Below are 23,567 nucleotides of genomic sequence, written 5' to 3' on the forward strand. Positions count from 1 at the left end.
CTTGGTAGAGGGGTCTAAATACAGCACAAACAACATTTTCCAAAAGACCAAAATGAGTGAAAAAGTATATTTTAACAAAACGCATTTGACTTGCAGGTCGAACAACTGATGTTCTTAAACCCTGCTGACTGCCATTGGCGATTGCCAAATAAACGGATCACAAGATGTAATAAAATAGATCTTATTATTAAATTATTATCAAACAGAAAACAATAAACTTGCGGAAAAGATGGTATACCGCAAACATGAGGTGCAAAAATTTGTACACCATATCCGGATTTCGACAATTAATGTCTCTTCAGTGATGTTAGGAATCGAAACGGTATTTGGAAGGCCATATAATTTACCTCAATTTAGGATAGACTCTTGAATTTTGAAAGAGTCAAAATAGGATGAACGGATCATATAAACCCAAAGGCAAATATAATACAAGCCCAAACGAAAAAATATAAACAAGTCTAAATTGAAAACAACGTTCAAACCTATGATTGCGTTGGATAAAAACCGCAATTTTTATACGTGTGCATGCAAAACAAATTTCTTGGTAGAGGGGTCTAAATACAGCACAAACAACATTTTCCAAAAGACCAAAATGAGTGAAAAAGTATATTTTAACAAAACGCATTTGACTAGCAGGTCGAACAACTGATGTTCTTAAACCCTGCTGACTGCCATTGGCGATTGCCAAATAAACGGATCACAAGATGTAATAAAATAGATCTTATTATTAAATTATTATCAAACAAATAAACTTGCGGAAAAGATGGTATACCGCAAACATGAGGTGCAAAAATTTGTACACCATATCCGGATTTCGACAATTAATGTCTCTTCAGTGATGTTAGGAATCGAAACGGTATTTGGAAGGCCATATAATTTACCTCAATTTAGGATAGACTCTTGAATTTTGAAAGAGTCAAAATAGGATGAACGGATCATATAAACCCAAAGGCAAATATAATACAAGCCCAAACGAAAAAATATAAACAAGTCTAAATTGAAAACAACGTTCAAACCTATGATTGCGTTGGATAAAAACCGCAATTTTTATACGTGTGCATGCAAAACAAATTTCTTGGTAGAGGGGTCTAAATACAGCACAAACAACATTTTCCAAAAGACCAAAATGAGTGAAAAAGAATATTTTAACAAAACGCATTTGACTAGCAGGTCGAACAACTGATGTTCTTAAACCCTGCTGACTGCCATTGGCGATTGCCAAATAAACGGATCACAAGATTTAATAAAATAGATCTTATTATTAAATTATTATCAAACAGAAAAAAATTAACTTGCGGAAAAGATGGTATACCGCAAACATGAGGTGCAAAAATTTGTACACCATATCCGGATTTCGACAATTAATGTCTCTTCAGTGATGTTAGGAATCGAAACGGTATTTGGAAGGCCATATAATTTACCTCAATTTAGGATAGACTCTTGAATTTTGAAAGAGTCAAAATAGGATGAATGGATCATATAAACCCAAAGGCAAATATAATACAAGCCCAAACGAAAAAATATAAACAAGTCTAAATTGAAAACAACGTTCAAACCTATGATTGCGTTGGATAAAAACCGCAATTTTTATACGTGTGCATGCAAAACAAATTTCTTGGTAGAGGGGTCTAAATACAGCACAAACAACATTTTCCAAAAGACCAAAATGAGTGAAAAAGAATATTTTAACAAAACGCATTTGACTAGCAGGTCGAACAACTGATGTTCTTAAACCCTGCTGACTGCCATTGGCGATTGCCAAATAAACGGATCACAAGATGTAATAAAATAGATCTTATTATTAAATTATTATCAAACAGAAAAAAATTAACTTGCGGAAAAGATGGTATACCGCAAACATGAGGTGCAAAAATTTGTACACCATATCCGGATTTCGACAATTAATGTCTCTTCAGTGATGTTAGGAATCGAAACGGTATTTGGAAGGCCATATAATTTACCTCAATTTAGGATAGACTCTTGAATTTTGAAAGAGTCAAAATAGGATGAACGGATCATATAAACCCAAAGGCAAATATAATACAAGCCCAAACGAAAAAATATAAACAAGTCTAAATTGAAAACAACGTTCAAACCTATGATTGCGTTGGATAAAAACCGCAATTTTTATACGTGTGCATGCAAAACAAATTTCTTGGTAGAGGGGTCTAAATACAGCACAAACAACATTTTCCAAAAGACCAAAATGAGTGAAAAAGTATATTTTAACAAAACGCATTTGACTAGCAGGTCGAACAACTGATGTTCTTAAACCCTGCTGACTGCCATTGGCGATTGCCAAATAAACGGATCACAAGATGTAATAAAATAGATCTTATTATTAAATTATTATCAAACAGAAAACAATAAACTTGCGGAAAAGATGGTATACCGCAAACATGAGGTGCAACAATTTGTACACCATATCCGGATTTCGACAATTAATGTCTCTTCAGTGATGTTAGGAATCGAAACGGTATTTGGAAGGCCATATAATTTACCTCAATTTAGGATAGACTCTTGAATTTTGAAAGAGTCAAAATAGGATGAACGGATCATATAAACCCAAAGGCAAATATAATACAAGCCCAAACGAATAAATATAAACAAGTCTAAATTGAAAACAACGTTCAAACCTATGATTGCGTATATTATATAAATGTCTAAGAATAAAACTTAAACACGCTAATTGATACGTTAAAAAGTTCTATTAGATTTTAAATAGAAATACGCAATATTTCGCTAGATAAACTAGCTTCAGAAGGCGTGTGCATCTCTCAAGGATGCATCCGATTTCACCTTTAATGCTAATCTATGTCTTGAATTAAATTTATACCTGATTTACCTTTCGAAATTGGAAGCTTTCATATATCATTCATGAAAGTACAAATGTAGCCCTATCTTTTGCAACAATAAAAACATAGGGTCATGCGGCATTTTTGGGCATTCACATGGCCTTGTTTACAAACACTGTAGATTCGCACTTAATTCCTTTACTGACCCCCATTACTTTTCAACCCTGTAGTAAAAAATTTTAGTATATTCAGCATTCATTTTTTGATTTTTTTTAACTCTAGTTTTGATCCATCTATCAAAAAATATTTCTTACAAACATTATCTACAAATCAGAAGAGCACAGGACTTCAGTTTTGTACAGAAAGCTCTCCCCCAAATGGGCGGTCCCTGATGACGTATATTTATTTACTGAATTTACCCCTTAAGTTATATTCTTAGACATTTATATAATTTTAATTCAGTAACTGTATCAGTTTATTTTCACAAACTGATCCACGCCTAAATAGAATGGATGTTGATTGTTGCTATTTTAAGACATTATATATATTATATATATTTACATATGAATCATCTATGGAGAAAATAAACTTCCTCGACACTACGAGTTTCATCAAGAACGGAACCATTATAACGGACCTTCATACCAAACAAACGGACAAACATCAATTCCTTTCTCCTAAAAGTTGCCATCCTAAACACTGCTCCCGTGGCATCCCATTCAGCCAGGCATTGCGAATCAAGAGAATATGCTCTACTGAAAATACGCAAAATGCTAGACTTGGACAACTGCGTAAACATCTAGTTGTTCGAGGATACAATAACAACATCATTGATAGCGCTTTCGAAAGAGCAAACAAAACTAGTCGTCAAGAACTTCTAGAGTACAAAGATAAGAATAAAGCAGCTAACAGAACACCCCTTGTACTCACTTACCATCCTGATTTTAAAAATGTGTCTTCCATTGTTCAGAAGCATTGGAAAATTATAGAAAATGATTCTAATCTTAAAAAAGTATTTTCCTCACCACCAGTCATGGCCTTCAGAAGACCTAAAAACATCCGTGACAAATTAGTGACATCTGTATTAGCAAAGCAGCCTACTCCATCACCCGGTTGCTACAAACAATGTGGTCGAAGGAACTGCTTGTGTTGTAAAGCTTCCAATACAAACAGTTCTTTCATCAGCTCCGTTACTAAACAAAATTATACCATCTACTCAAATTCCAACTGTAAAACGGAGAACTCAATTTATATATTAACATGTGACACTTGTGGCATTCAGTATGTGGGAGAAACAATTGACAAATTTAATATTCGGCTCAATAACCATCGTTCATGGTACAAAACCAACAAAAACTGTCCTCTCACAAGACATCTTCGTTCAACGAAACATTCTTTTGATAATGTTACTTTCCAAATCATAGAAGTCAACACCGAGTGGGACACCACGGCGAGAAGGAGAAGAGAAAATTTTTGGATCCACCAACTCCACACTTTAGAACCTGATGGTCTTAACGAAAAAGATGAGAAAAGATACAGGAAAGATAAAGAATAATTTAGTACACAGCATCGTCCTTTTTATCTCGTAATATTGGCCAATGGACGTTGCTAACTTCAACTACCAATTTTGTAAAAATCTTGAACTTCATCCAAATTATGTCTTATTTTCAAGGCAGCTAAATTCAAGTGCAACATATACCTTGAGCTGCAAAAGTTTCTTATCATCTACATCCGATTTCACCTGGATAGATGCACGCTTGATAAAGCTAGTTAGTCTAGCGAAATATTGCGTTTATTTTCATCATTTTGTAAATATTTTAAACATTCTTATATTTACATACTAAATAGTGTGTTAAAATTACATTGTTAGGCAATATATATTGTTTTCTGTTTGGTAGTAAATTGATAATTAAGATCCATTTTGTTACATCTGTGATCCGTTTATTTGGCAATCGCCATGACAGTCAGCAGGGTTTAAGAACATCCGTTGTTCGACCTGCTAGTCAAATGCGTTTTGTTAAAACATACTTTTTCACTTTTGGTCTTTTGAAAAATGTTGTTTGTGCTGTATTTAGACCCCTCTACCAAGAACTTTGTTTTGCATGCACACGTATAAAAATTGCGGTTTTTATCCAACGCAATCATAGGTTTGAACGTTGTTTTCAATTTAGACCTGTATGTATATATATATATATATACGTCTAAACATTTGATGACTTTAGAAAGACATTGTCCATCGGATAACCCGTAGTTATACAGGGCAAACACCATAATATATATATATATTATTTGTCTCAAATTTAGCCCAACAAGGTTAGATCTGTAAATTTGCGTTCGCAGATTTTTGTTCTTCCCTCAGCGGGATTTGAACCCTTGCTTCTGTGACATCTCCGCCTGCACTGTGTTCAGCGCCCTAGACCATTCGACCAACTACGCTGTATGAAAATATAGCTTTCGTTAGTCAAGTAATGCCGTTCCGGTTTTATCTAGGTCTGTAACACAGAACATGCTATATGGCAAGTAGGGTGGTATATCTTTCAGATTTGCTATGTTTTGTCCGTCGTAAAGGATGATAATGTAATTACCATGCCGTCACATCAAATTATAATTTTATTTTTATTTTTATATATGGATTCAGACTGAAAAAAATAGATCGAGAGCTGGTCGCGGATTGGTCGAGTACAGGTCGAGAATAGGTTAAGACTGGTCAAGTAATAGTTCAGACTTTATTTAATGGCATAGATAAGGGTCAAGAACAAATCAGTATAGTCGAGTATGGTTAAGATTGGGATCGAGTAATATCGAGTGAATTTCAGTCCAATTCAGACTGGTCGAGTAAAAATCAGTACAGTCGAGTACAGATATAGGCCATTTCAGACTTTTATTGGTTTGAAGTGGTTGTAGACCTTTAAGTAACGAAAAGTGATACTTAGAGCGTTGTCTGTGCAATAACTTGAAAACTCTTTGACAAAATCTTGGTAATTACATTATCATCCTATACATATTTTATTTTTGCTCATGTATTTTGTCTTTAGAGTGTCTATTTGCCATTTTGTTTTTCTTTGTTTAAGTAGTTATTTGTTTTTTATAAAGTGATTAAGATTATAACACAATGTTGACTGCTGTACCCCAATTTTTGACATTTTTATCTATTATGTCTGTTTGTTCTGCTCACACATTGTTGTCAACATGTAATGGAATTCTATATGACTGTCATACAAGTGAGAGGTTTAGCTAGCTATAAAACCAGGTTTAATCAACCATTTTCCACATAAGGAAATGCCTGTACCAAGTCAGGAATATGACAGTTGTTTTCCATTCGTTGATGTGTTTGAGCTTTTGATTTTTGCCATTTGATAAGGGACTTCCCGTTTTAAATTTCCCTTGGAGTTCGGTATTTTTGCAATTTTACTTTTTAGATATGTTGTTTCCTGTGAGTAAATGAAGGTCAAGTTCGATTTTCACGATTTTAGCATTTATCTTTGTTGAGTAAAAGGTAAAATCACAAAAATACTGAACTCCGTATGAGTTGTAGACCTTTAAGTAGCAAAAGTTTTTTAAAGCATTTTCACCTCCATTATGAAAGTATGCCCCTCATTCCATATGACTGCAATGACCGTGAAAGGGCCTATATCACGGAAATTATATAACAATGAGTAAAAATATTTAAATCAATGGGTCATAGATATTCATCTTCTGTTCCGTTGTCTATACAAGTTAAGCACCTATCTTATTATCTAATTATTATGAATGACTGATGTCGCCAACATCTAATTAAGTTGTCAATTGTATATCTGATAGCTGGAACATTTATAAATGAGTTTTGGTTTTCCTATAAATGATATGTATGGATAGAGATGTGAAACACCCTATACTTTTTAAGAAATGTTAAACCTATGCTCCTTTATCTTATAGTCCGGAAGTGGATTTGGCAGTTCTGTTGCTTTTGATGATATAAATGGTGATGGATTAGATGACCTCCTAGTAGGAGCACCTCTACAGTATAACAATGTATTAGATTCAGGAGTAGTACATATATACTATGGTGACAAAGACGTAAGTACCTCCTCAATATGGCGATATGTAAGTGCGAGCACCTCTATAGTATAACAATATATAAGTTTCAGAAGTAGTACATATATATTATGGTGACAAAAATGTAAGTACCTCCTCAATATGAGGATATGTTAGTGAGAGCACCTCTACAGTATAACAATGTATTAGATTCAGGAGTAGTACATATATACTATGGTGACAAAGACGTAAGTACTTCCTCAATATGGCGATATGTAAGTGCGAGCACCTCTATAGTATAACAATATATAAGTTTCAGAAGTAGAACATATATACTATGGTGACAAAGATGTAAGTACCTCCTCAATATGGGGATTTGTTAGTGTGAGCACTCTACGGTAAATCAATGTTTAAGTTTCAGAAGTAGTACATATATACTATGGTAACACAGATGTAAGTACCTCCTCAATATTGGGATATGTAAGTGCGAGCACCTCTACAGTATAACAATGTATAAGTTTCAGAAGTAGTACATATATACTATGGTGACACAGATGTAAGTACCTCCTCAATATGGGGATATGTTAGTGCGAGCACCTCTACAGTATAACAATGTATTAGATTCAGGAGTAGTACATATATACTATGGTAACACAGATGTAAGTACCTCCTCAATATGGGGATATGTTAGTGCGAGCACCTCTACAGTATAACAATGTATTAGATTCAGGAGTAGTACATATATACTATGGTGACAAAGACGTAAGTACCTCCTCAATATGGCGATATGTAAGTGCGAGCACCTCTATAGTATAACAATATATAAGTTTCAGAAGTAGTACATATATATTATGGTGACAAAAATGTAAGTACCTCCTCAATATGAGGATATGTTAGTGAGAGCACCTCTACAGTATAACAGTGTATTAGATTCAGGAGTAGTACATATATACTATGGTGACAAAGACGTAAGTACTTCCTCAATATGGCGATATGTAAGTGCGAGCACCTCTATAGTATAACAATATATAAGTTTCAGAAGTAGAACATATATACTATGGTGACAAAGATGGAAGTACCTCCTCAATATGGGTATATTTGAGTGCGAGCACCTCTATAGTATAACAATGTATTAGATTCAGGAGTAGTACATATATACTATAGTGACACAGATGTAAGTACCTCCTCAATATGGGGATATGTTAGTGCGAGTACCTCTACAGTATAACAGTATAACAGTGTATTAGATTCCGTTTATTTTATAAGAGCAAAACTTGCACTATTTGTTTTGACATATATATGTATATATTGATACACAACTGAATGGATTATAAAGGTTTAAGCTGTGTTCAGCAATATTTGACAAATTTTTTTTTTCTTACGTACCTAAGTCAAATAATTACTAATATTTTTTTGTGTTTCGTATAATATTGTCTTTGACATTTTGCACCAAAATATCCTTATATGTAGCTTATTTATCATCTATGTGTCCCTCATGCACATTTCACCTTGCTAATTGACGTTTTGTCAATGAAATGATACGCGACCTAACGCAAGAAAGATTATGGTCAGAAAATTGGACAGGTATATTATCTCTTGTTATTTTCCGCAAGCGGTAGTTGAAGAGTCTTATTAGCATATTTGCAACAAGAAAAAAACCAACAACAAAAAATCACTTCATGTATGCTACTAACTTTATTAAAATGCATCATGGATTAAGAAAAAAATCTTGTCTTGAATGTGACAATCCGTTTGCAACTTTGCTAAGATAAATGTTTTTATTTCGCCGATAACCTTTGTTAAAACACAGAAAAAAGTAAAATTACAAAAATACCGAACTCCAAGAAAAATCCAAAAGGGAAAGTCCCTCATCAAATGGCAAAATCAAAAGCTCAAACACATCAAACGAATGGAAAAAAACTGTCATATCCAATACTTGGCACAGTCGTTTCCTTATGTACAAAATGGTAGATTAAACCTGGTTGTATAGCTAGCTAAACCTCTCACTTGTATGACAATCGCATAAAATTCCATTATATGACAATAATGTGTGAACAAAACAAACAGATATAATAGGTAACAAGAATGTGTCCATAGTACACGGATGCCCTACTCTCACTATCATTTTCTATGTTCAGTGGACCGTGAATCTGGGGTCAAAACTCTAATTTGGCATTAAATTAGAAAGATCATATCATAGGGAACATGTGTGTTATGTTTCAAGTTGATTGGACTTAAACTTCATCAAAAACTACCTTGACCAAAAACTCTAACCTGAAGCGACCAAAAACTTTAACCTGAAGCGGGACAGACGGACGAACGGACGGACGGACGAACGAACGGACGCACAGACCGAAAAACATAATGCCCCTAGGTGGGGCATACAAATTTCAAAAATAGGGGTACAGCAGTCAACATTGTGTTATAATCTTAATCACTATAAAAAACAAACAGAAATTAGTTTAGAATGTGTCATAGTTAAGTTGACATGCTAGCAACTAAGCTTAGATGAAGTAGGAAAACCAATTTACATCAATATTACTGGTATCATGGGCTTTGATATTAAATATTTATAAGTAGGCTAATCAATCTTCATCAATAGTCTTTGAATCATAGACTTTGATATCAATTGTTTGTAAGTAGGCTATTCAATCTACATCAATATTCCTTGTATCATAGACTTTAATATCAAGTATTTATAAGTAGGCTATTCAATCTACATCAATATTCCTTGTATCATAGACTTTAATATCAAGTATTTATAAGTAGGCTATTGAATCTACATCAATATTCCTTGTATCATAGACTTTAATATCAAGTATTTATAAGTAGGCTATTCAATCTACATCAATATTCCTTGTATCATAGACTTTAATATCAAGTATTTATAAGTAGGCTATTCAATCTACATCAATATTCCTTGTATCATAGACTTTAATATCAAGTATTTATAAGTAGGCTATTCAATCTACATCAATATTCTTTGAATCATAGACTTTGATATCAATTGTTTGTAAGTAGGCTTTTCAACCTTCATCAATATTCTTTGAATCATAGACTTTGGCATCAATTGTTTGTAAGTAGGCTTTTCAATCTTCATTAATATACCTGGAATCATATACTTTATCAATTGTTTGTAAGTAGGCTATTCAATCTACATCAATATTCTTTCAATCATTTAATTTGATATCAATTGTTTGTTAGTAGGATATTCAATCTACGTCAATATTATTGGTATCATAGACTTTGAAATCAATTGTTTGTAAGTAGGCTATTCAATCTTCATCAATATTCTTTGAATCATATAATTTGACATCAATTGTTGTGTAAGTAGGCTATTCAATCTACATAAATATTCTTTAAATCATATAATTTGATATCAATTCTTTATTAGTAGGCTATTAAATCTACATCAATATTCCTAGAATGAATACATTTGGTGTCAATTGGGCATAAGTAGGCTATTCAATCTACAGGAATATTCCTGGAATTTTGGAATTTTTTATCATATGGATTTCAATGTTTTTCTTCACGTTATGCTCCGAATCCTGATGGTTGCAATCACAGAAAATACATCATGTATACTTGACTTTGGTTAAATATAGCTGACTCATACAATTATATTCAATTTTTAACAGGAAAATGTTCTTCTGAGAATAAGTCGAAAAGAATTACAAGGACATTCAGAATGGGGACGATTTGGTACAGCACTGCAGTGTATCGGAGATATAAATAAGGATGGGTATAATGGTACGTATATAAGAATGGGGACAGTTTGGTACAGCAATGCTATATATCAAAAAAATAATCAAGGATGGATATAAAGGCACGTATGTCAAAATGTGGACGGTACTGTACTTGTTGTATCAGAGAAAAAAAAATGATATAAGGGTACGTATGTCAGAATGGGGACGAGTTGGCACAGCACTGTAGTTTACCCGCAGATAAGCAAGGGAACAAATATATACGAGATAGTATGTCAGAATAGGGATACAGCACTGCGGCGTTTCGAAAACATACTTTAACTTTGATTATTGGAAATATGTTTTGTTTTCCTTTCAGTTTAGTGCTAAATACCTTGTTTGTACCATATTCCACAGGTGCGAGACGAGATCTGTTTAATATTATTAGTTAAATAGTGTGCTAGTGACCTAATACGATATATATGGGGTCAGTAAATTTCATATGGGATGAGAGCGAAGCTATCGTATTAGGTCACTAGCACACTATGTAACGAATTTATCTTACCGACTATCTTAACATGTGGTATTTAGACTAGTGGCCTATCAAAGTGATTAAGTCTTCAATACACAAACACATGCCAACAATAACAACTTGTCAGCTTTAAATGTGTTTTATGAATTTATTTCAATCGTTCATCATCCTTTAACATTTTTCCTCAACACCGTGTTGTTTTTATAAAGGGACGTAACACCACAACTAACCGTGTATTGAAATAAGCCCCGCCTACTAACCCAATATGGAATATACACGGTCTCCACGCGGTTGCTTTTAACCAATCCTATTCCTAGAAATGTAAAGGAGGTAAGATAAATGTATTTATCTTACCGCCTATACATTTGAAGGAATATCATTGAATAAAATCAAACATGTCGAGACCCTGTACATTTAATATGGGGTTAGTGGGCGTGTTTTATATTAATATTGGGTTAGTAGCAGTGTTACGTACCTTTGTAAAACAACATGACGTTGAAGAAAAATCTGAAACGTTTCGTCCAAACAACAAATGAAGAAATTGATGATGAACGACCGAAAATAAATGCAGAAAACATATTAAAGCTAACGAGTGGTTACTGTTGCCATTTGTTTTTGTATAGACCAATATGGAAGTAGGTTCTTAATATTGAAAACGTTATCACTTTGATAGGCCACTAGTTTAAATGTAACTCGAATGACTCAGTGTCCTGTCGATCGACAGTGAGTCGGAATATAACGACTTGATTAGGCGGTTAGTTTGAATGCCACATGTTAAGATAGTCGGTAAGATAAATTCGTTACACAGTGTAATTCGCTCTCACCCCATATGGAATTTACTGACCCCATATACATATAGTATTAGGTCACTAGCACACTGTTTAACTAATAATATTCAGACACCATTTGTGTCTTCATAAGAAATTACTAGGGATAGTTTTTCATAAACTGTTGATTGAACCTTCTCGTACTTTACACTGATCGAAAGATATATTTTTGTCTTTAAATGAGGCATAAATGAAGAATTGAGGGCAAGCAATAAAAATGTTCTGGTTTACGAGTTTTGAAAAATATACCCTACATTGTCAATATAAAAAAAAACTATCGTTCGTCTGACTGGGAGCTTTTCGGCCATACAAATACTGATGTTGACTTCACCGCCTTGTTAACAAGGGCACTACTTAAAATAAACATAATTTAACAGGGATCCTCCTTTCATTGTCCTCCCTTTTTCGATCTTTTACCATTGCATATTGATTGAAATGGTATAAAGATTGACTTCCCGCATAAACAAGCAGATGTGGGTTATCGTTAAAATTTCAAAGAATATCTTCTTTCTGCTAGCTGTGTTAATGAAATGTGGGTCACGGTTAATATTTCAAAGAATAAATTCTTTCCACCAATAGTGTCAATGCGATATGGTTTACGCTTAATATTGCCTGTCATGTAGACGTACATGTTCACTAGCCTATGCCATATTTGTACATTTATGCCCAGGTTATCTCAAATAGTCTATGTCTTTAACGTCATATTTACCCAAGTTATCTTCACTAGCCCATGGCATATTCGTACATTTATGCCCAGGTTATCTCAAATAGTCTATGTCTTTAACGTCATATTTACCCAAGTTATCTTCACTAGCCTATGGCATATTTGTACATTTATGCCCAGGTTATCTCAAATAGCCTATGTCTTTTACGTCATATTTACCCAAGTTATCTTCACAAGCCTATGGCATATTTGTACATTTATGCCCAGGTTATCTCAAATAGTCTATGTCTTTAACGTCATATCGTATGTCATTTTCGTACATTATTCCACTGTATGTTAAATTTGATAGCTTAATCAATGTTTGATTGGTTGAGACCATTCCACGTGACACTGAACAAAACTTCATATTCCCCTCTGAGTATCATATTCCACTCTGAACATCGGGACTTGCCTGTGCGACGTTACGCGCGGTTTATGTAAATAACGTTTTGAACGTTTTTAAATTGCGATAGAAAAGTCACTTTCGTGTTCCAAATTATTTCAGACGTAAAATCCAAACATAAATAATAGATATTATCTTTTGATCAGTACTGTTTATCAATATTTTAAATTATGTCGTGTTTAGATATGAAAACAAGCGGTTAATAAAAATGTATGTGAATTAATGTTTTATGCTCACTTACTTAGAGTAAACAAAGTAATGGCAGTGGAATAAAACATTCATTTCCCTTGGCTTAGGGAGATATGAAGATTTTTCACCCTCGAAAAGTCATATTTCCCTCGGGCACGACCCTCTGGGAAATATGTATTTTCTTGGGTGAACAAATCTTCATATCTCCCTCAGACACGGGAAATAAAAGCATATTTATGACCAGGTTATCTCAAATAGTCTATGTCTTTAACGTCATATTTACCCAAGTTATCTTCACTAGCCTATGCCATATTTGTACATTTATGCCCAGGTTATCTCAAATAGTCTATGTCTTTAACCTCATATTTACCCAAGTTATCTTCACTAGCCTATGGCATATTTGTACATTTATGCCCAGGTTATCTCAAATAGTCTTTGTCTTTAACGTCATATTTACCCAAGTTATCTTCACTAGCCTATGGCATATTCGTACATTTATGCCCAGGTTATCTCAAATAGTCTATGTCTTTAACGTCATATTTACCCAAGTTATCTTCACTAGCCTATGGCATATTCGTACATTCATGCCCAGGTTATCTCAAATAGTCTATGTCTTTAACCTCATATTTACCCAAGTTATCTTCACTAGCCTATGGCATATTCGTACATTTATGCCCAGGTTATTTCAAATAGTCTATGTCTTTAACGTCATATTTACCCAAGTTATCTTCACTAGCCTATGGCATATTCGTACATTTATGCCCAGATTATTTCAAGTAGCCTATGGTGTTCATGTTTGTGTCCAACGTTAACGTTTGTACAAGTTTTGATTTTTATGTCCCGCCGTAGGCAATTGGAGCATCAAATGTTACCCTTGACCGTCCTTCCATCCTTCAGTCCGTCTTTCTGTCCTCCCGTCCATCCGTCTTTTCTTGCGTCCGTCTTTCCGTCCGTCCGTTTTTCCGTCCGGTATTGTTAGTGCTCTCGCAGGTACAATTCTTGCCAGATTTTTATAAAACTTATACTATTAGTTAATATCAGCAATATCTCGGACAAATTCTTTAATGGTGGCCGATCGACTTTTTTTTAAAGAGTTATGCCCCTTGGAAATATTAAATTTGTGGAAAATGGCCTCGTAAGCGCTCTCACGGGTACAATTCTTGCCAGATTTTAATAAAACTTATACTATAGGTAAATATCAGCAATATCTCGAACAAGTGCTATAATGGTGGCCGATCGACTTTTTTTTAAAAGTTATGCCACTTGGAAAAATTAAATTTATGGAAAATTGCCTCGTTAGCGCTCTCACGGGTACAATTCTTGCCAGATTTTTATAAAACTTATACTTTAGGTAAATATCAGCAATATCTCGGACAAGTTCAATAATGGTGGCCGATCGACTTTTTTAAAAGAGTTATGCCCCTTGGAACTATTAAATTTATGGAAATTGGCCTCGTTAGCGCTCTTACGGGTACAAATCTTGCCAGATTTTTATAAATAATGCCATTGAAGTTCTGTTTGAAATGTAATTTATATTCTTTAACAAGATAATCAAAGATCTATTTTAGCAGTCTATAAAATGTGTGCAACGCGGGGGACATTGAAACTCTGTTCTTTTATTAATTTATGTTTATCATTGTCATTTTGCTAAGTTTCTTCTGTTATCTATTCTAACATCGGACTTCTTTCAAACTGCCTGTGCGTTTTGCTGTATGCTTGTTTGTTCAACATTATCCATATGTATAGGGGGATAGTTGAGATCTCACAAAACATTTTTGCGCATGTCCCAAGTAAGAAACCTCTATCTTTGGTTGATTTGTATGTTTCAGAGTTTAGCGTGGCCTTTATTTCTCTGAACTAGTATACATTATGGTTTAGGGTCCAGATGAAGCCCTCCTCCGGTTGAGGAATTTTCTCGCTGCATTTAAGACCCATTGGTGGCCTTTGGCTGTTTTCTGCTTTTTGGTCGGGGTAACGTTGTTGTCTCTTCGACACATTCTCCGTTTCCATTCTCTATTCCAAGTATACAGCATAGGTTAGTAAAGATTACTGTCTATTAAGTGATGCTCGGGGCAAAACAGTTTAAATAAAATAAGAATGTTTCTGCGGACATGAATGCCCCCGCTCAAGCTTTACAATTTTCCAAGTTAAAAAGGGGCACAAATCTCTGCCAAAATTCGAACTCTGTCTGCGTGTTGTAGTTGCTTAAGTTAGAGTGTGGAAACGAAATAAATTGCAATTTTCCAAGTTATAAAGGGGCATAACTCTAGAATAATAAATGACTCACTGCCCAAACTCAAACTCTGTCACGGGTGCCACATGTGGAGCAGGGCCTGCTTACCCTTCCGGAGCACCTGAGATCACCCCAGTTTTTGGTGGGGTTCGTGTTGCTCAGTCTTTAGTTTTCTATATTGTGTTTTGTGCACTGTTGTTTGTCTGTTTGTCTGTTGGTATTTTTCTTTTTTGTCAGTTTATTTTCGACTTATGAGTTTGAATGTCCCTTGTGTATCTTTCGCCTTTAAGAGTGCGGAAACAAAAAAAATAGCAATTTTGCAAGTTATAAAGGGCATAACTCTTGAACGGTAAGTGAATCACTGCCCAGATTCGAGCTCTGTCTGCAAGTTTTGGCTCTTAGCATTATGTATTAGTTTCATAATATTTCTACGAGGAAAACTTAATTTAGAGTGTTGAAACAAAAATTGGACGGACGGACGGACGGAAAGATGGACGGACGCACGGACGCCCGGTATTTCCATTTCCCCCGCAACGCGTTACGCTGGGGACAACAAAGGACTACTAGCAGTTACTGACATGCCAGCTCCAGACTTCAATAAAACTGTTTTAAAGATTATGTCTTCGTCATATGAAAATCAACAAAATCCCGTTAGGCGTTTATAATTATGCCATCATAAATTATACGAGAAGAACATAACCCGTATCATGCCAACAACTGGTTTGAGAATACATGTATTTATTTCCGAAGCAAGGACCTTATGAATGAATCAATATCAATTCTAATAAATGCCATCTTTAATGACCCGACAACAGTATCGTAACTATATCCCATTGTGAATAAGTCTGCATGTTTAAAGGTTTGGTTAGCTTTTGAGGTGAATGACGACATTTTAGTGCTTTTTATAGAATATTACCTTAAATGATGGGATGTGAAATACCTGAACGTATAAGATTGCTGCACGTTGATTTATATTTACGACTGATGCCCTTTTAGCGATGATAAAATTAAGGAAACGTTTTGACAGTCAAATTTGTGATGTCGAAAACCCTGGTGTAATTAGTTTCAGTAATACAGAGATGTCGTAAATAACAAATACGTTGTTACATACACAAACAAGTTGAGATTTATAAACATCATCCAATGGAACGTCACCATCTAAAACGCATGATTAACAATAGAAAATGCTAAATCATCTCTTTAATCGTAAGTTTTAGTACTAAGCTTCCCGTTAGAGATATAGACATCAAGATCCAAGGGTAGTGTTCATTGTTAGTATTACCTTTATTTAAAGTAAGTTCAGCAAGATAAATCTCTTTAGTGTACATACTGAAGTCGTCATTATATGAGAGCCAACCTATCATCCAAATATCTAAAAGTGTTATTGTATTTTGTACACCTACAAGTTATATGGCGTATTCGTACATGCAAGTCTTAGTTATCTTCACTAGCATATGCCGTATTCGTACATTTATGCTCAGGTTTTCTTCACTAGCCTATGGCGTTTACGTACATGTTTTCCCAATTTATCTTCACTATCCTATAGCGTATACTTACATGTTTGGCTGCTAGGTTATTTCATTAGCCTATGGCGTATACTTACATGTTTGGCTGCTAGGTTATCTTCATTAGCCTATGGCGTATACTTACATGTTTGGCTGCTAGGTTATCTTCACTAGCATTTGGCGTATACTTACATGTTTGTCTAAGTTATCTCCATTGGCCTATAGCGTATACTTACATGTATGACTGCTAGGTTATCTTCACTAGCCTATAGCGTATACTTACATGTAGATCCAGGTTATCTCCACTATCGTATGGTGTATTTGTACAGGTTTGCCCAGGTTATATTCACTAATCTGTTCAACATGACGTATTTGTACATTTATGCCCAGATTATCTTCAGTGGCCCATGTCGTACATGTATATGTTTGTCCAAGTTATCTTTAGTAGACTATAGTGTATACGTACATGTCTTCAACATTTGTAAAAATTTTGGTTGTTCAAATATTTTGCCACGAGCATCACCGAAGAGACATTCATTGTTGAGGTGCGCATCTGGTGTAGTTGCGGTTATCTCCAATAGACTATGACGTATACGTTAATGTATGGCCAAGAATTCTCCTTTAGTCTATGACTGTACGTACATGTATATATAAGCGTTGAGGTGTTCATTATGGTGGTTTCATGAAAATAGGTATCTTTTCTGAAGTTTAACAGTTTATTAGAGATAAGGTAACCATAACAGTTTATCAGTTTTCTCAACTGACTAAAGACATTTCAACACTGCCACAAATCCAACAAGTCCACGAGTATCACCGAACACTGTCATATATCCAACAAGTCCACGATTATTACCGAACACTGTCATAGATCCAACAAGTCCACGATTATTACCGAACACTGCCACAGATCTAATAAGTCCACGAGTACAACCGAACACTGCCTTAGATCCAACAAGTCCTAGAGTATTACCGAACACTGCCACATATCCAACGAGTCCAAGAGGACTACCGAACACTGCCACAGATCCATTAAGTCCAAGAGTGTTACCGAACACTAACACAGATCAAACAAGCCCACGATTAATATCAAACACTGCCACAGATCCAACAAGTACATGATTATTACCAAAAATTGCCTCAGATCCAACAACTCCACGATTACTACCGAACACTGCCACAGATCCAACAAGTCTACGATTATCACCGAACTGCCACAAATCCAACAAGTACATGAGTATTACCGAACTGCCACAAATCCAACAAGTTTACGAGTATTACCGAACTGGCACAGATCCAACAAGTCAACGAGTGTTACCGAACTGCAACAGATCCACCAAGTCCACGAGTATTACCGAACATTGCCACAGATCCAACAAGTCCAGGAATATTACCGAACATTGCCACAGACCCAACAAAGGAGTATTACCGAACTGCCACATGTCGTACAAGTCCACGAGTATTACCGAACTGCGACATATTCAACAAGTCCACGAGTATTACCGAACACTGCCACAGATCCAACAAGTCCACGATTATAACCGAACTGCCATATACCCAACACGTTCACGAATATGACCGAACTGCCACAAATCCAACAAGTCCACGAGTATTACCAATGTCATCATGTTCCTAGCTTTGACGCAAACTACTAGATATGATTATAAATTTGTTTATCAGTTAGAATTAAGAAGATCCGTACCTCGTGCTCGCACCTTGTGTCACGTTAATTTATGTAAATGCAAGCTAATTAAAATCTATAGATTTTTTTGATTATTTGCCAAAATTTAGGTTATATCATGCTCTTTTCAAAAATATAGAAAAACTTATGGGTCACTAGGCTTCTTTTCATGCAACTGGTTGTGCAAAATTGTCAGATTTCTTATAGATTATGCATAGAAACTCCTATTTTGAAAAGAAAACTAAACTATAGAGTTTAAAGATAAAAAATGAGAAGATAGCTCTTATAATGTGCTTTCAGAAAAAAAAAAAAAAATTGGGTTCACGGGACTCGTTTTTTTTTTGCTACAAAACAAAATAGGTAAATTCATAACACATTCCTTTATAAAAATAAGTTTATCTGAGTTTTCTCCCCTTAAATGGCAAGTCCATGTTGTAAAAAAATCAAAAAAATATTATTTTCTTCATATTTTTGAAAAGTTTTACAAATGCACTAAATTCTTCTCTCAAAATTTGCCCATTTCATTTAAGATCTAGACGGATTGTTTCCTGCCATTTTACAATTTAAGATGGCGGAAGACACCCGATCTACCTTTATAGCTTAATTTAAACATATTTTATTTGCAAAAAATATTACCTACAAAGTATGATAGCAGTAACACAGAAAGGAATTCGGGCTCAAGATTGTCCTTATCCTTATATAAGTCCGTCTCCCTGCATAATATCTCTTTTACTCTTTTCTATCAAAATATCTTGCATATTCTTTAACAGTATCAATTTTTCTTGAAGATGTTGCCATCAGTTCACCGTACGAGGACAACGGTAAAGGTTCGGTCTATATATATCATGGAGGTCCTACAGAACTTACATTCACACAGAAGATACAAGCTAAAGACATAAGTGCTGATTTGTTTTCATTTGGTTGGTACATTTCTGCTGCTTATGACATCGACAAAAACAACTATACAGGTAAGATGTAACTTGTTATGAGAGTTGATGCATGTTTCCTGACTGTCTGGACGCTTAATGTTTCTGTTTCGTGACTGTCTGAACAGTAAGTGTGCCTGTTCCGTGACTGTCTGAAGATTAATGTGTCTGTTTCGTGACTGAACGGTTAATATGTCCGTTTCGTGACTGTCTGAAGGTTTATGTGTCTGTTTAATAACTGTCTGAACGGTTAATGCACCTGTTTCGTGACTGTCTGAACTGTTAGTGTGTCTGTTTCGTGTCTGAACGGTTAATGTGTCTGTTTCGTGTCTGAACTGTTAATGTGTCTGTTTCGTGATTGCCTGAACGACTTTAAAATGTGTCTGTTTCGTGACTGTTTGAACGATTGATGTGTCTGTTTCGTGTCTGCACGGTTTATGTGTCTTTTCAAGACTGACTGACGGTTAATGTGCCTATTTCGTGACTGTCTGAACGGTTAATGTGCCTGTTTTATGACTGACTGAACGGTTAATGGGCCTGTTTTGTGACTGTCTGAACGGTTAATGTGCATGTTTCGTGACTGTCTGAACGGTTAACGCCCACTACACCTTATCCTGGATTCGCCACTGTCACATACAGGTGTCATGAAATGGGTGTTGTTATATTGATCCTGTATTATGTCCTCGTACAGTCGTATTGGGTCATGATAAGCTGTATTGGTCATTGACTACGCCACGAGCAAATACAGCTAACATCATCAACCAAATATGACTGTACTTTGGCATAATACAGGATCAATATGGAGCAAATACAGCTAACCGCATCAACCAAATATGACTGTTCTTGGGCATAATACAGGATTAATATGGAGCAAATACAGCTAACCTCATCAACCAAATATGACTGTACTTGGGCATAATACATGATCAATATGGAGCAAATACAGCTAACCTCATCAACCAAATATGACTGTACTTCGGCATAATACAGGATCAATATGAACACACTTTTTTAATAATGATATTGTATTGTTAAACATCGTCACATTCTTTATGTCAGTAGCCTATAGTTCAGTAATGGTCGTTTGTGATGTCTACCACAATTTTATTATGTTTGTTGTGTTAGACTAAGTATAAATCATTGGTTTTTTATTGGCTTATCAGACGGACTTTTATAGGTCATCACATGGTATGGCTTTTACTTGCTATGGAAGGCCACAGTGCGGCCATGTTGTTTGGTTTACACTATTGGACAGAGAGTTGTCTATCGCAATCAAATGTCGAACTGTTTCCTTTTTTTGTTTTACATTTTCAGTATTTTTTACTGAAGTTCTAGTATATATCTAATTTTCTTTAGATTTCTTGGTTGGATCATACAAATCGGACATTGTTACAGTTTTACGAACCAGACCTATCATAAAACTGAATAATACAGTGGAGATTTCCCCCTCTGTCATACCTTTAAACTCTTCCGAACTGAAATGTAAAGATGAACAGTACAGACCATGTGTAACCGTCAAACTGTGTTTCTCTTATAGTGGATTCAATGTTCCACCGGCAATAAGTGAGTATTATGCCCAATAAAATGTTATGAATTTTTTATTAGATTGCATTACTAATAAAATAGAAATAGATAAACACTAGGTGTGTTACGAACATTTGCATGCTTGTTAGTTGAAATAGTCATACCGGACATGACTCCAAAACAAAAAGTGTTCACATAGTAACAAAAGCGAAATAATAACGGAAGTTGCTATGTTTAACAATCCCAAATTATCAAATGCCAACTTTAAATAGGGAAACTATTTATAAGGCAAATAATTAAAACATTGTATTTCAAGGTGTTTATTGTTGCTATACTGACTTATCTCGATAAAAATAGCATTGATACTGTTGTTCCTCACTCAATGCGATTAATAAAGATGGGGAAGGCAATTTATACATGCATTCGCTTAAAACTATTGTTTGAAATTTTTATTTTCTTCTGCATTATCTATAGCTTGAAAGTTTCATTTTCTTCTGCAATATCTATAGCTTGAAAGTTTCATTTTCTTCTGCATTATCTATATCTTGAAAGTTTCATTTTCTTCTGCATTATCTATAGCTTTAAAGTTTTATTTTCCTTCCTTGTTGATCGACCTTTGGGAAATCCGTGCTGTAAGGGATATAAGATGTTAAAAGTATCTGCATGTGTTTTACAAATCCGTACTGTAAGGGATATAATATGTTATAAGTATCTGCATGTGTTTAACAAATCCGTGCTGTAAGGGATATAAGATGTTATAAGTATCTGCATGTGTTTAACAAATCCATCCTGTAAGGGGTATAAGATGTTATAAGTATCTGCATGTGTTTAACAAATCCATCCTGTAAGGGGTATAAGATGTTATAAGTATCTGCATGTGTTTAACAAATCCGTGCTGTAAGGGATATAAGATGTTATAAGTATCTGCATGTGTTTAACAAATCCGTGCTGTAAGGGATATAAGATGTTATAAGTATCTGCATGTGTTTAACAAATCCGTGCTGTAAGGGATATAAGATGTTATAAGTATCTGCATGTGTTTAACAAATCAATGCTGTAAGGGTTATACGATGTTATAAGTATCTGCATGTATTTAACAAATCCATCATGTAAGGGATATAAGATGTTATATGTATCTGCATACATTTAACAAATCCATCCCGTAAGGGATATAAGATGTTATAAGTATCTGCATGTGTTTAACAAATCTGTGCTGGAAGGGATATGCGATGTTTTAAGTATCTGCATGTGTTTAACAAATCCTTGCTGTAAGGAATATAAGATGTTATAAGTATCTGCATGTGTTTAACAAATCCGTGCTGTAAGGGGTATAAGATGTTATGAGTATCTGCATGTGTTTAACAAATCCATGCTGTAAGGGATATAAGATGTTAAAAGTATCTGCATCTGTTAAACAAATCTGTGCTGGAAGGGATATACGATGTTATAAGTATCTGCATGTGTTTAACAAATCCTTGCTGTAAGGGATATAAGATGTTATAAGTATCTGCATGTGTTTAACAAATCCGTGCTGTAAGGGATATTAGATGTTATAAGTACCTGCATGTGTTTAACAAATCCGTGCTGTAAGGGGTATAAGATGTTACAAGTATCTGCATGTGTTTAACAAATCCGTGCTGTAAGGGGTATAAGATGTTATAAGTATCTGCATGTGTTTAACAAATCCGTGCTGTAAGGGGTATAAGATGTTATAAGTATCTACATGTGTTTAACAAATCCGTGCTGTAAGGGATATACGATGCTATAAGTATCTGCATCTGTTTAACAAATCCGTGCTGTAAGGGGTATAAGATGTTATAAGTATCTGCATGTGTTTAACAAATCCGTACTGTAAGGGATATAAGATGTTATAAGTATCTGCATGTGTTTAAAAAATGCATGCTGTAAGGGATATAAGATGTTATAAGTATCTGCATGTGTTTAACAAATCCGTGCTGTAAGGGATATAAGATCTCATAAGAATCTGCATGTGTTTAACAAATCCGTGCTGTAAGGGATATAAAATGTTATAAGTATCTGCATGTGTTTAACAAATCCATGCTGTAAGGGATATAAGATGTTATAAGTATCTGCATGTATTTAACAAACCAATCCTGTAAGAGATATAAGATGTTATATGTATCTGCATGTATTTAACAAATCCATCCTGTAAGGGATATAAGATGTTATAAGTATCTGCATCTGTTTAACAAATATGTGCTGGAAGGGATATACGATATTTTAAGTATCTGCATGTGTTTAACAAATCCTTGCTGTAAGGGATATAATATGTTATAAGTATCTGCATGTGTTTAACAAATCCGTGCTGTAAGGGGTATAAGATGTTATAAGTATCTGCATGTGTTTAACAAATTCATGCTGTAAGGGATATAAGATGTTATAAGTATCTGCATGTATTTAACAAATCCATCCTGAAAGGGATATAAGATGTTATAAGTATCTGCATCTGTTTAACAAATCTGTGCTGGAAGGGATATACGATGTTATAAGTATCTGCATGTGTTTAACAAATCCTTGCTGTAAGGGATATAAGA

The 23,567-nt window shown here is 34.7% G+C and overlaps 1 protein-coding gene across 6 annotated transcripts in view; it reads left to right on the plus strand.

Moving 5' to 3' along the window:
• Window positions 1-23,567, plus strand: part of LOC127731259 (integrin alpha-4-like) — a 138,667-nt gene that overhangs the window by 81,932 nt on the left and 33,168 nt on the right. For all 6 annotated transcript variants that reach the window (XM_052240287.1, XM_052240288.1, XM_052240289.1 and 3 more), the window contains 4 exons: window positions 6,711-6,851; window positions 10,448-10,559; window positions 19,351-19,530; window positions 20,845-21,051. In XM_052240287.1, the coding sequence (XP_052096247.1) occupies window positions 6,711-6,851; window positions 10,448-10,559; window positions 19,351-19,530; window positions 20,845-21,051 (640 nt within the window). The remainder of the gene's footprint in view (window positions 1-6,710; window positions 6,852-10,447; window positions 10,560-19,350; window positions 19,531-20,844; window positions 21,052-23,567) is intronic.

Source organism: Mytilus californianus, unplaced genomic scaffold, assembly GCF_021869535.1.
Source record: "Mytilus californianus isolate M0D057914Y unplaced genomic scaffold, xbMytCali1.0.p SCAF_2, whole genome shotgun sequence".
Taxonomy (NCBI): Eukaryota; Metazoa; Mollusca; class Bivalvia; order Mytilida; family Mytilidae; genus Mytilus; species Mytilus californianus.